Source organism: Mugil cephalus, chromosome 7 (assembly GCF_022458985.1).
Source record: "Mugil cephalus isolate CIBA_MC_2020 chromosome 7, CIBA_Mcephalus_1.1, whole genome shotgun sequence".
In the NCBI taxonomy this organism is placed as follows: Eukaryota; Metazoa; Chordata; class Actinopteri; order Mugiliformes; family Mugilidae; genus Mugil; species Mugil cephalus.
In genome coordinates this window covers 21,396,849-21,408,284 of record NC_061776.1, presented here as the reverse complement: position 1 = coordinate 21,408,284, position 11,436 = coordinate 21,396,849, and the positions used below count along the sequence as shown (strand labels likewise).

The window sequence follows — 11,436 nt, the reverse complement described above, 5'->3', positions numbered from 1 at the left end:
TTTAGGTTTAGGTGACCCCCTCCTCCACCGCTCTCTGACTAGCAGCAGCTAGCGGAGGAGGAGGTGTCCCCAGATGGAAGTAATCAACCCCTCCACTGCTCTCTGACAAGTGGAGGGGAATGGCAGGGGAAGTAGGTAACCTCCTGCCTGAGCTCTGTGTTGGATTTGTCTAGGAAGATAAGATTTAATTATCCCCGTAGGGTGTTGTAGTGCAAAATACAAAAAATAGAACAAGGTAAAACAACAGAATTGATAGATGCGTGCAGAAATAACATATATAACAGCAAATACGTACAAAAAATATTTACAGATATTGATGTAGATGTTCAGCTTGAAGACAGCAGTGTCGTGGCGCTGGCTGCAGGTTTGTGGAAGGCTCTGCCTGTTAATGCAAAGAACTTTCTGATGACGCTAGGTTCCTCTGATCTCTTCAGGTACTTTTTAAAAGAAGACATGGAACCACAGATGGTTTGGAGCAGTGCAATGTTTTGCAGGTGTCCTTGAAAATGGCCTTGTCCATGTTCTTCAACTTGTCTGGGTTGATGTTAAGGCCGATGTTCTCGACTTCATCCCAGATCTTGGTGAACAGCCGCTGGTGGATGGCTTGTGGATAATCTGTAGCACAGGTCCTCTTGGACTTTTTAAGAGCCTGTGATACAAGCTATTTTTTTTCCTTTGCTCTCAGATGTTTGTTCCCAGAGGCAAAGGCATAAACTCCTCTGAACATTATTTGAGCTCTTTAATATTCCACAATGTCTGTAAATTTAAGTGAATTCGACTGTAGGAATAATGAGTTTGTGTGCTCCTGATAACCAGCATTGTGAATGATCCGTATCGCTCTTTTCTGAATGGTGACTAACGGTCGGAGTGATGTTCTGTTGTTATTACCCCAAACCTCAGCACAATATCGTAATTATGGTGAGACATTAAAGAGTGATTTCTGATCCAAAACCTTCTTTGTTTTTATTTATTATTGCAAAGCTTCTTGAGAATTTAGTTTGTACATGTTTAATATGTGATTTCCAATGAATTTAGTCATCTATGGTTACCCCCAAAATTTAATTTCATCAACTCTTTCTATTTCAACCCCATCTATGTTTATTATTACCTGCGCATTCAGGGAGTCATATTTCCTGGAACTATCTAAAGAAAAAGTGATATTGTTAGAAAGAAATCTTGAGGACTACATGGAAACTTATCTTGGGAACAGTTGGTATGAGGAGAGGAGATCTCTTTCTGAACAATGTTTCATCCCAAGTAAGAAAGCTGCTACCAGAAACTGGTTTAATGCCAACACGCTGAACAGGAACAGCAATTGCATGGATTTGGTGCACCTGGTCTTAAATGTAAAGTATGCAGGTACATGTGGAGTACTAAACACTAGGACAAGCACCACTTATTGCATAGACCGCTTCATGGTTTGTAAACAATGTGACCCCAATCCTTCCTTTTAATCGCTAGAGACAAATCAAAGTTGTCTATGAATGGCAGTGGCTGGGATGTAATAAAACTTCAAGTTTGTGTTTTGGCACAAAAAATTCAATTGGTGCTAATGAGGAAGTGAAAGCAAAAACTCAACATCCTCAACTCCAAATTTTGACCCTTGAATTTTATTGTGATGTTGGTGAAAAGAAAAGAAAAAGAAAAAAACTTTGTTTGTTGTAAATGTTGATCAATCCAAGGCATGCGTGTGGACCACCTGTTGTGCTAATCCACACCTTCCAATGTTCAACCAAATCCAGCAGCTCCATGCCTGAAACATCGTTGTGAGAAGGGCATGTTTGGCTGTAGTGTTCATTCGTTCTCCTCTGAGGCTCCTCACCGCCTCCTTGTCAGCATTTGATGAACTGGTGTGTGACCTCATATATTCCAACCGACTCACTGACTTTCTCATCGTAGTCCGTCCAGTCCTGGAAAGTTCAAAATGAGAGGTTGTCACTATGCACAGATACAAGAGGCAGTACTGTCTTAATACAAAATATGAGGCTGGTAACATCCTTGGATTTCTTTATAGGTCCACCGTGTCCACTGATACAGAGAGATTTATCAGAACCATTTTGTTGTAAACTAATTCAACTACCAGGGGCTTACACTCAACATTACACTCAAACTGTGTGACTGGCCCAGCAGATCTTTGCCTGAGTTTGCCTCCCCAATGGAGCATCTCCAGACCTAGCTTACACAACCCACAGAATTGGTTTGGCAGAAAATTGGTCTGGAGTAACTCATTGATCAAGAAGTGGTAACTGTGCACTTACTTTTTCTAGTAGATTAACTTCAGGAAACTTTGTTCCAGACTCTGCTCCCTCTGCAGCAAAGCCAGCCTTTAAGAGGAGATAAGGATAAGTGGCATGTTATTATCTTGAACTACCACAAGTTCTGGAGCATCTAAAGTGTAGACATTTGCAGCATATAGCACATACTGTACTTAACACAAAAAAATTAACCTTAAGTCCTTAAGGCAGTTTGAAACACATTACTTATAATACAAATATACATAATGAAAAGAAGTAAACTGTACAAATTAAAATCAGGATCATGTGTCGGATAACTTCAAAGCCTGGTACACAATGAAAACACAACATGTAATATGACCGATCGCTGATTTGATCACAAATATTTTACCAGTATCTGACAAATAATCTTTATGTTACCTGACAATCCTTGGCTGTTATGTTTTAGCCCATTTCACCTCACATTTTTGCCCATATTGTGTATATTTCTTATTTTCTTCCCATCATATTAATTCACGTGTAACCCTGACACAAATGCAATTTCACTGTGTCATTGCTGCTCCGATGACCTGAAAATGAATTTAGAAGCGCTAAAATCATTCGCAGGTCCTGGGAACTGACAGTTCTAATTTATGAGAACTGTGAAGATGTTCTTCCCGTCTGGAAGTACCTTTTACCACCAGTTTAACATGTGTGGTAGCCAAAAACTTAACTGTGAGAATGGCAGGTTAAACCCCCACACGGTAACTGCAAAACACACAATGTAAAACTCTTGTTCAAACAAAACTCTCACTTGTGGCTGGAAGTCAACGGGCTCCAGACCTCGACACTCAAACTGCACCATTGTCTTGAAGCGCTCGCTGTCCTCAGCCTTTGACCCGTCCAACATGCAGCACCATTACAGAGAGAAACACACATGGTAAAAGAAACTGCCAATAACAAGGAACTGCCTCTCGTTATGACAACAGAGACGACAAAAAAGCAACACTAGCAGAAAAACATTCATTCCTGCATTTTACACTCTAAATAAACTAATAAAATATATAATCATCCATCAGCACTTAACTAATATAAATCTTGGTGTCTGCCAAAAATCAGAAATGCAATATTTCACAAATACATGTAGTGATGCGTGGTGGCCTTGTTTAAAGTACAACATAAAAACTAGGTCTCCAGTGTGGACTTTGACCGCATGAAAACAGGTCAGGGACATCTGCTTACATTGTAAGGTGTGATTGTGTCTCCCAGGATATCTGTAAGGAAAAAGATAATCATTGAAACGCCCAAAGTTTTAAACCAGAAAATAGGGACACACAGAGTCAAATTACTCTGTTACCTATAGAGTTCTCTCTGGCGCAAAGTTTGCACTTCTGCACCATGCTGGCACTCCCTCTTCCTCCCTTTAGAGGCACACTCTCCTATAAAAAAATAAAAAACAAACAATATGGCTATTAAGAATTTTAAATAATATGGTAAAATGCACATAGTGACACACACATGATTTCTTACCACTGCAGAGTGTACATTTGTAAATAGTATTTTAGGTTTTTTTTTACGTCAACGTACTTGTACACTGATAATAAAGATATCCATCTATCTAAACCTGTTTAATGGGATTGTTGCATATTTAGCATTTTTATTGCTTTGTTCTCTTTAATATTTAAATATTAAGGCTCAGTGAAGAACAAATTGTTGGACTTTTTGAAAACATCATTATTATTATACTTGAAGAACAAGAAATGTTGCTACAGTATAAAAAAAATAAGAAGAGCGCAGTCGACACAAACTGGAATTCAGGATTCAAGCAACAGAGAAAGACGAGAATCAAATGGCATGACTCTTACCACTAAAGTTATATACTGCCATTTATCCGGGATCTCGCCACAGTTTCCACACTTGAGCTAAATTCAGGAGACAGGGAAAGACAAACATTGTTTGTGAGACAAGTATGAACAAGTGTAAAACATCCAAAACAATTAAAAAATAAATAAATAAATAATAAAAATAGTATTAGCTGCATCAAACTGTAAATATGTTAAAACACAAGGAACAGATCTGAGATACAATCCTACATTAATATTGGTGCCACTTTTATCAGACTATGTGTTACTATACTTCTACAAAAACTTTTTAAAGTGTCAACACAATTATGAATGGGCAGTGTAACTGATGTGTGTACATGACTGTGAATCCACTGAATAAAACGTATTGTGTTGTAATCTAACAGATATCATGAATAACGTTGCCCCTGAAAAATAACTGATAACTAACCCAATACTGACCCCAAAAATAAAGTAAGACTAAATATAACTGCATTAACCAAATACATTTGTTCATCATAAAATACTGAGCCAATATAACCCACTATGGGGGACACAACTGAAAACATACAAATCTATAACGACTCTGTAAAATATTACTTTCTGATAACAGATTATTATTAATAGTATGACTAATATTTGTAAAGATCATGTTCACTTACTTACTTATTTATTTATTTTTTGTTCATTGCTGGCATTATGAACATTGGTGAACACAAACACAGAGGAAGAGCAACGACTCGCCATCACACATACAGTATAAAGTAGTGAATTAGCATGGTAGCTTGATAGCTATGCTACCTTCAGAAACCAGCGGAAGTCTTCTCCAAACGGCCTCACGTTGGTGACATTTTCCAGGGTGGCCTTGAATTGTAGCCCAAATTTCTGTCGTACACAGGAGAAAATGAGAGGTGTAAACGGGGGTAAACACAGGTGGACTTGGTGCACAAAAAGTATGCAGCATTGATACGTACCACCATCTTGACGTTTGCCCACTACTTCTTCCGATGCGTTCACGACACCTCGTTAATTGAAACTTCCCTGTCATCAAAGAAGCTATTTTGTAGTTTTCTTTGTTTGTTTTATTATTTTTTGTCGGTGGATTTGGCTGCATCGTACAATGTTGTAACGTTTCTTATTTCGACTTAAGCGGCTCGTCTTTTCTTTCGCCAAATGTCAGTGGAAAACAATATCTGTTAATAGGCACCGTGCTTGAAGTTGACACGTAAACACTCTGGTTATTTAATGTGCATAAAGTTAGTTTAGGAATGCTGCTGACAAAGAAGTGAAATGTTTCTCCTCTTTATATATTTTTTTATAGTTCTAAGACTTTAAATGTATGACACACTTCAAGTTTACCCATAGCTATTTGCATTTAAAAAAGCAACAAACACAAGTCGCCATCTACTGGACAAATTTAAGCACGACAGTTTAGTGTCCAATATATTGTATGCATAGGTAATCAGACACTTGAGGCAGACACGTCAGCTGCACCAGTTTATTGACCAATTAAGCATCAGGTGATCTTATTCAATTACAAATCACCCAACAACCTATAACCAACTCTACATCCATTCAGTACAAATCTTATGGTACAAATCATTCATTCAATTGCACTATACACAACGAAACAGCACATGGCATACAAAAGTGATTCAACAGTTTTTATTGTAACCCTTGTCAAAGTGGAAACTAGTGTTTTTACTTACTGTACACATTAACCTGAGGCAACTTTACAGAGGCATTGTGGTGGGTCTTGGTGGTTAATGGCCACACAAGCGGGATGATGGATATTACTGTGGTGTTGAACACTCCCTTTTTCTGGCATTTCAAACCAATTGGTATGATTGACCTGAGAGTATGTGTGTCGTCTTGAAATGTCGTGTTTATGCATGGTAAACTGGGGAACAGTGTGAGAACGTTACACAATGCTTTGCTCACAAATCAGTCGTCGTACCAAAGACAGGAATACCTGTATAAGCAAGCTTCAACCAATATACTTCAATAGGGAGTTAAATATAAGAGGGTGTAAGCAATACAAAAGTGGAACAATTTCTAGAACACTAGACTGGATTAATCCAGCCATCAGCTCAACCTTACAGCATTTGGCGTCAGATGTGCATATTTTTCTGCATGTGACAACTGATACTGAAAATAGTTTGTTCTGCTGACGATGTTACACAGAAACAATGTGGTGGACACTTTGTGTAGTATGCAGGCCTCTAGTGTTACACTACACACAACGAGGGATCTCAAACACCGAACATAAAGCAATAGGAAACACTTCCAAGATTGTCAGCATGAATACAGAGTGCAATCCTGGCTTGTCCAACTCGTCCTCCCACTCACATCCAGCTCCCCTGAAACCTTTCCAAACATTACCAGAGTCCCCCTTCATCAGGAGTTCAAGTTTTATCAGACATAAAAAATAATAAGGTTACCCCTTCTTTATTCATTCTCGTCACGGAGCAACAGGGGATACATTAAAAAAAGAAAGAAAAAAAAAAGCAATCTGGGAGGAAAATGCATGGGATCCATTTTAACCTATGGTCTCATCACAACAACAACAGCCCCTCTCTTTACTCTCCAGACAAAAAAAATCAACAATTACAATGAAAGAAACTAATCATGAGAGTAGTCATAATAATAAAAGGCATTTCCATTTTTTCTGCATTTCTTTTTCCTCTTCTCTTAAATACAGTGATGCCAACAGGCATTATTTACAGCACAACCCCCACACCCCTCTCCGCTGCGTGAAGAGAGGTGCAATGAGGTCAATGAGGCCGGCTGCTTGACTCGGAGGTCCGCCTCTGCCGCGGAGTGGCGTGGCCGTTAATGCAGCCGTTGTGGCGCTTGGTTGGTCCGCCGTTCAGAATGTCTTGAATGTGCTGTACTATCAAGTTGATGGCCACTGCAACAAGACAGACACGATTACAAAGGTTATTAAAAAAAAAAAAAAAAAAAAAAGATGCACCGGCAGCAGAGATAATCTTTCTATTATTGCAGTCATTCTTTCTCCTCCTTAAAACTGAGGCCTTAATAATGGTGTTGACACTGCTGCAACTTTGGTGTCATAGTGTGATACATCAACTAGCATTTTTATGGTGTGACTCCTGCAGACCGTAAAATCATTTCCCTAAATGCAATCATAGGAACCAAGAACTGTGATTCATTGAACAATTGCAGTTGGAAAGTCTAAGCGCTTGCTGCACATCATTCATGTGTGGGATGAAGTCAGCAGGAGGATATTTTTGGTTTTGTATCACAAGAGCATTTCAAGGCTGTTGAATGCAAATGTAGCAGCATCATTCAGGCCTTACCAAGGTTATCTGCTCCTCGTGGAATAATCACATCAGCATACTTCTTTGTCTAGTAGAAATAAAAAACACACTGGTCAAGAGGATTACAGCACAATACAAACAGAGTGATACTTCAATATGCGCTAACACAACAATCTATCTATAACACACAAGCACAAAATATAAGGTTTTTCCAATTGGGACCTCTTAAAGTTGATCATATTTGTGGCCCTCATTTTCTCAGTGCATTTTCTGGTGGACAAACGACTTGAAAGCGACAACTGACTCTTAATAAATCTTTGGCCCATTTATATTTTAATGAAGTCCATCCTGGTGAGGGGGTCGTGTTCTAGGCAACCAGTAAAAACATATTAGGAACATCACTTACTGGTAAGCAGAACTCCTCAAACGCTGGTTTCACAAAAGTGATGTACTGAGCCAGGACTTGTTCCAGCTCTCTACCGCGCTCACTGATGTCTCGCAGAACTGAAACGGAAAAAAGCACACAACTAGCCATTTAAAAACACATCTTTGAAAGGCCATTTGTTGAAAACTACTCCATGTGGAAAACTTACAGTCTGCCTGTGAATTTGGATCAACAGTTAAATTGTACACGTATGTGACAATTGTTAGAGTAGCTGTGGGAAATCACCCAACTGTCGCTACACACCTCGACGCGAGAGCCGTGTGTCTGGATCTGTGTCAACAAACAGCTTCATCTGGAACAGATCTCTGATTTCCTGTGAGTAAAACATGAGGATGCCCTCAAACAGGACCACGTCAGCCGGATACACCGTGACAAATTCGTCTTTCCTGGAAGAACACACACAGGAAAGTTTCCTTCTGTGTGAGTGACTTTATTCAGGCGCATCACAGATTCTGAACTGATTACACCTATAAAGTTATTAGGTTCAGGAACCTGTTTAGCAATCATATAATGATGGGTGCTGGTCAAACAACACCTGTGCAGTAACAAGGGAGGTGCTCACCTGGAATGAGTGACAAAGTCATAAACTGGGATCTGGACAGTCTCCCCCTCCAGGATCTGCCTGAGTGTCTGCATGATCAGCTCACTGTCAAAGGCATCTGAGGAGCAAAAAAAAAAGGAAAGTGTTCGACCGTGACCTTAATTGGATGACATGTTCTTTTAATCCCAGTAAAACCAGCTCAGTATGCCGGCGTGGACACGTGGGACCCCGCATGGCACGTTTGGTAACCCAGGAATCCTTTTCGTTTAACAGGTGTTGGGTTCGCTCTCTGAGCCTTATAGCAGCTGCATCCGTGAAAGGTTTGCTGACGGTGGGGATTTAAAATCAGCTGAGAAAGGAAGCAGGAGTAAGAGGGGCTACCGCGTGCCTCCAAAAATGGAGTCTATGCTTCTGCCAAAAACACTTTGGGAAAACTATCAACGTGGCAGCAAAGCCACACAGTCATGCTGAACATGAGCCTGGTTTAAACATTCAGTCGTCCCTGCTACCTGAGCCTTCCGTTTTAATCTCGGATGTGTTACAGTAGCTGTATCAGTCACTGAATACAAATGATTGCAACCATTTGCATACATCTTTTAGTTAATAGAAAACATCTCGTTTTAAAATCACAACTAAGATCTGGTTAGAAAAAGAAAGCGGTCTGAAATATAATTCATACTGTGATGCTGTAGGAAACGCGTGCCGAGCCAGCTGAGGTGATTTAACAGTAATTGTTCCAGCACTTTTTCATCATCTTCATACCTGGGTGATCAAAGTTGAACTGGCCCTTTAGCGCCTTCGCTTTCTGCTCTGGAGTTAGCACCTTGTAGAAGCTGTCCTGGCTGAGGATCGCCACCTGCCGCTGGTGGTGATCAATCTTGTTCTGCCCCAGCAGCTCCATGATCTTCTCACATACCGACGACTGCAAGACCATAAAAAAAAAAAAAAAAACACACACAAAAAAACACACTGTGTCAGTGCATCACTTGATGACAGTAAAAACAAGTGACTGAGCACTAACAGCCCAAAGTCTTTGAAGTTAAAAATGGAAACAGTGGAACATGTGGGTGGGGGAATTTCCAATGTTGCATGAGGTGAACTTTCCAATCAGAGTTGAAACTATGGTCATCCAAGTTTGTCCTCACTGACCTCTCCAACTAAATGAATCTCATGCTCAGTGCTGACAGGGCATTCCCTAGCGGCCTGAGGCCCTGCTGCCTTTATGCCCGTAAAACTGTGCCACAATGAATTTGGACACCCCCGCACGAGAGCTGGCAGGTTGTGTCAGCGCAAATACAACAGTGAATGCAGACGTGAGTTTAAACATGTATACCTTGGATGCAGTCCAGAGACATTGCCAAGATGTTATATCGCACCATCTAATTGACATTACAAACACTTTAACCAACTCTAATTTTGTCTTCTAATAGAAAATTAAATCAAAATCGGACACTACTGTAAATGAAATGCTTTGCGTTTCAAGATACCATCATTCTAAAGACAGCTCACTAACGCTCTAGATATATCATAAGCATGTGTGCACTGAAAATAATTATTGATCTGAGGGTGGATATAACTTGTCTTTCACTGTTAAAGAATATTGAAAGTGTATTTTAATCAAGCTTTGCAGCTACTCGAAACTACAAATCTGATCTGCCCTCCCTTACAACTACATTACCTTTGGGAAATGGCATCATTCATAATAATAGAAGCCGACATCTAACAGCCAACACTGGTCTGGCGTCAGAACAGGACCGGGAACGCTTCCTCCAAACCCCTTATGGGAAGCAAAACACTGGCATGGAGCCACAGTGATGCTAAGTGGGACACAGTCTGGAGGAGGGGCTGAGCTAGATGTAACCAGGCGGCAGGGAGGCCACTCTCCACGCGGGTCCGAGCGTCAGCCCTTAAATATGTGATGAATCCATCATAAAAATGAAACCGAAATGGTTCCGCGGCGAAAACTTAACACTATCGTCAATTTAGTCTCAAACACTTTGTATGAGGCTGTCGTTAGCGGATATTTCCGCCGAGGACGCGCCTCCGCTTCAAAACAAAGAAATGCGATGACGTCTTCGAAACAGCCACGTCTGTGTCCTCCTCCCACTGAACCACAGCTGCGGTTACAGCTAACGGAAACACGTTTTACCATATTATTATTGTTGTTATTTTAATTTAAATTGAGAGAGGTTAAAGGTACGCTCGGCGGAATATTTAACATTATCATTAAACATCTAAGTAAGGTTATCTGAGGTTGTAAATAACACACAAAGAAGGGCCAGAGATTTTACGCTAATATTCACCAACATCTAGGTTAACGTTATTTAACGTCAGCGCTTATCCCGGGTCACAAAGACTAAATAAAGACTGCCACATTGCTAAATATACCGGGAGCACGGGTTTGTCATATACACTGCCCCGGTTGGGAATAAACGCGGTTCATTATTGTGTTTACAAACAGCTCAATCACCTTAAAAGGTGTCTCGCATTAGCTATTGTTGTAGTTAGCATGTGATGGAATGTATCATTGAGGCTAGGCGGCTAACTAACTAATCTAACAGCAGTGACTCCTCCTTAACAATTAAGACCGACTTACGTCTCCCTTCATATATCTCACGAGAAAGAAAACACATAATTAAACAAACGCGTCTAGCTGAGCAGTACAGGCAGCGGCTATCCATGCTAAGCCGGTGCTAGCAGAGCTGAGTGCTAAAACGCATGATGGACGAGTCAATGACGCTGAAGCCACGCGGTCAGCTAGCAGCACCCGACTCCCCGTGGCACATCTGCCGAGATATTACTCAAAATCTAAACATGACACTTTGCGAAAATGGCCAAATTAGCCAGAACCGGCGCCGACCTTGCCGCTGGCGGTGCCTCCGGAGACACCGATGAGGAAAGGTTGTCTAATGACCGTGGTGTTCTCGCCGCGGTCCCTGAGATGTGCCTCATTATCCCCGGCCATGCTTGCAATGTGCGGCAGGCGCGACTGTCCAGGAACCTCATTGTGACCAAGCTCCTCCCACCCCTCATTTCATAAACCCATAATGTTTCACCATATACTTTTTTTATTTTCGTTTATTTTTCATAAAGGGACGGCGTCGTACTCACGTAA

The 11,436-nt window shown here is 40.7% G+C and overlaps 2 protein-coding genes across 3 annotated transcripts; both read right to left on the bottom strand.

Moving 5' to 3' along the window:
* Nucleotides 1–1,588: 1,588 nt before the first annotated feature.
* czib (CXXC motif containing zinc binding protein) lies at nt 1,589–5,097 on the bottom strand. The gene is made up of 8 exons (XM_047588433.1): nt 5,029–5,097; nt 4,856–4,939; nt 4,079–4,135; nt 3,571–3,652; nt 3,456–3,487; nt 3,028–3,105; nt 2,259–2,324; nt 1,589–1,910 (listed from the first exon to the last, which is right to left on the bottom strand). Exons 1-8 carry the CDS (start codon nt 5,032–5,034, stop codon nt 1,833–1,835), a joined length of 483 nt encoding a protein of 160 aa, XP_047444389.1. The 5' UTR covers nt 5,035–5,097; the 3' UTR covers nt 1,589–1,832.
* A 607-nt stretch (nt 5,098–5,704) lies between these two features.
* Nucleotides 5,705–11,337, bottom strand: uck2b (uridine-cytidine kinase 2b). Of its 2 annotated transcripts, none has more exons than XM_047589226.1 (7): nt 11,182–11,337; nt 9,084–9,243; nt 8,343–8,439; nt 8,024–8,166; nt 7,742–7,839; nt 7,375–7,423; nt 5,705–6,965 (listed from the first exon to the last, which is right to left on the bottom strand). In XM_047589226.1, the coding sequence occupies exons 1-7, from the start codon at nt 11,284–11,286 to the stop codon at nt 6,829–6,831; spliced, it is 789 nt and encodes a 262-aa protein (XP_047445182.1). In that variant the 5' UTR covers nt 11,287–11,337; the 3' UTR covers nt 5,705–6,828. The 2 variants fall into 2 exon arrangements, with proteins under 2 accessions (XP_047445182.1, XP_047445183.1); XM_047589227.1 differs by lacking the exon at nt 11,182–11,337 and adding an exon at nt 10,000–11,160.
* Between the last annotated feature and the right edge of the window lie 99 nt (nt 11,338–11,436).

Excerpts from the sequence above, each read along its gene's own strand:
- czib (XM_047588433.1), bottom strand. Across the intron at positions 3,106-3,455 it reads ACACAATCACACCTTACAAT|GCTGAGGACAGCGAGCGCTT; the intron begins GTAAGCAGATGT and ends GACGGGTCAAAG. Across the intron at positions 1,911-2,258 it reads AAGTTAATCTACTAGAAAAA|GACTGGACGGACTACGATGA; the intron begins GTAAGTGCACAG and ends TGAACTTTCCAG.
- uck2b (XM_047589226.1), bottom strand. The coding sequence starts at position 11,286 with ATGGCCGGGGATAATGAGGCACATCTCAGGGACCGCGGCGAGAACACC. Across the intron at positions 9,244-11,181 it reads GAGGCACCGCCAGCGGCAAG|TCGTCGGTATGTGAGAAGAT; the intron begins GTCGGCGCCGGT and ends ATGGTCTTGCAG. Across the intron at positions 7,424-7,741 it reads TTGAGGAGTTCTGCTTACCA|ACAAAGAAGTATGCTGATGT; the intron begins GTAAGTGATGTT and ends TATTTCTACTAG.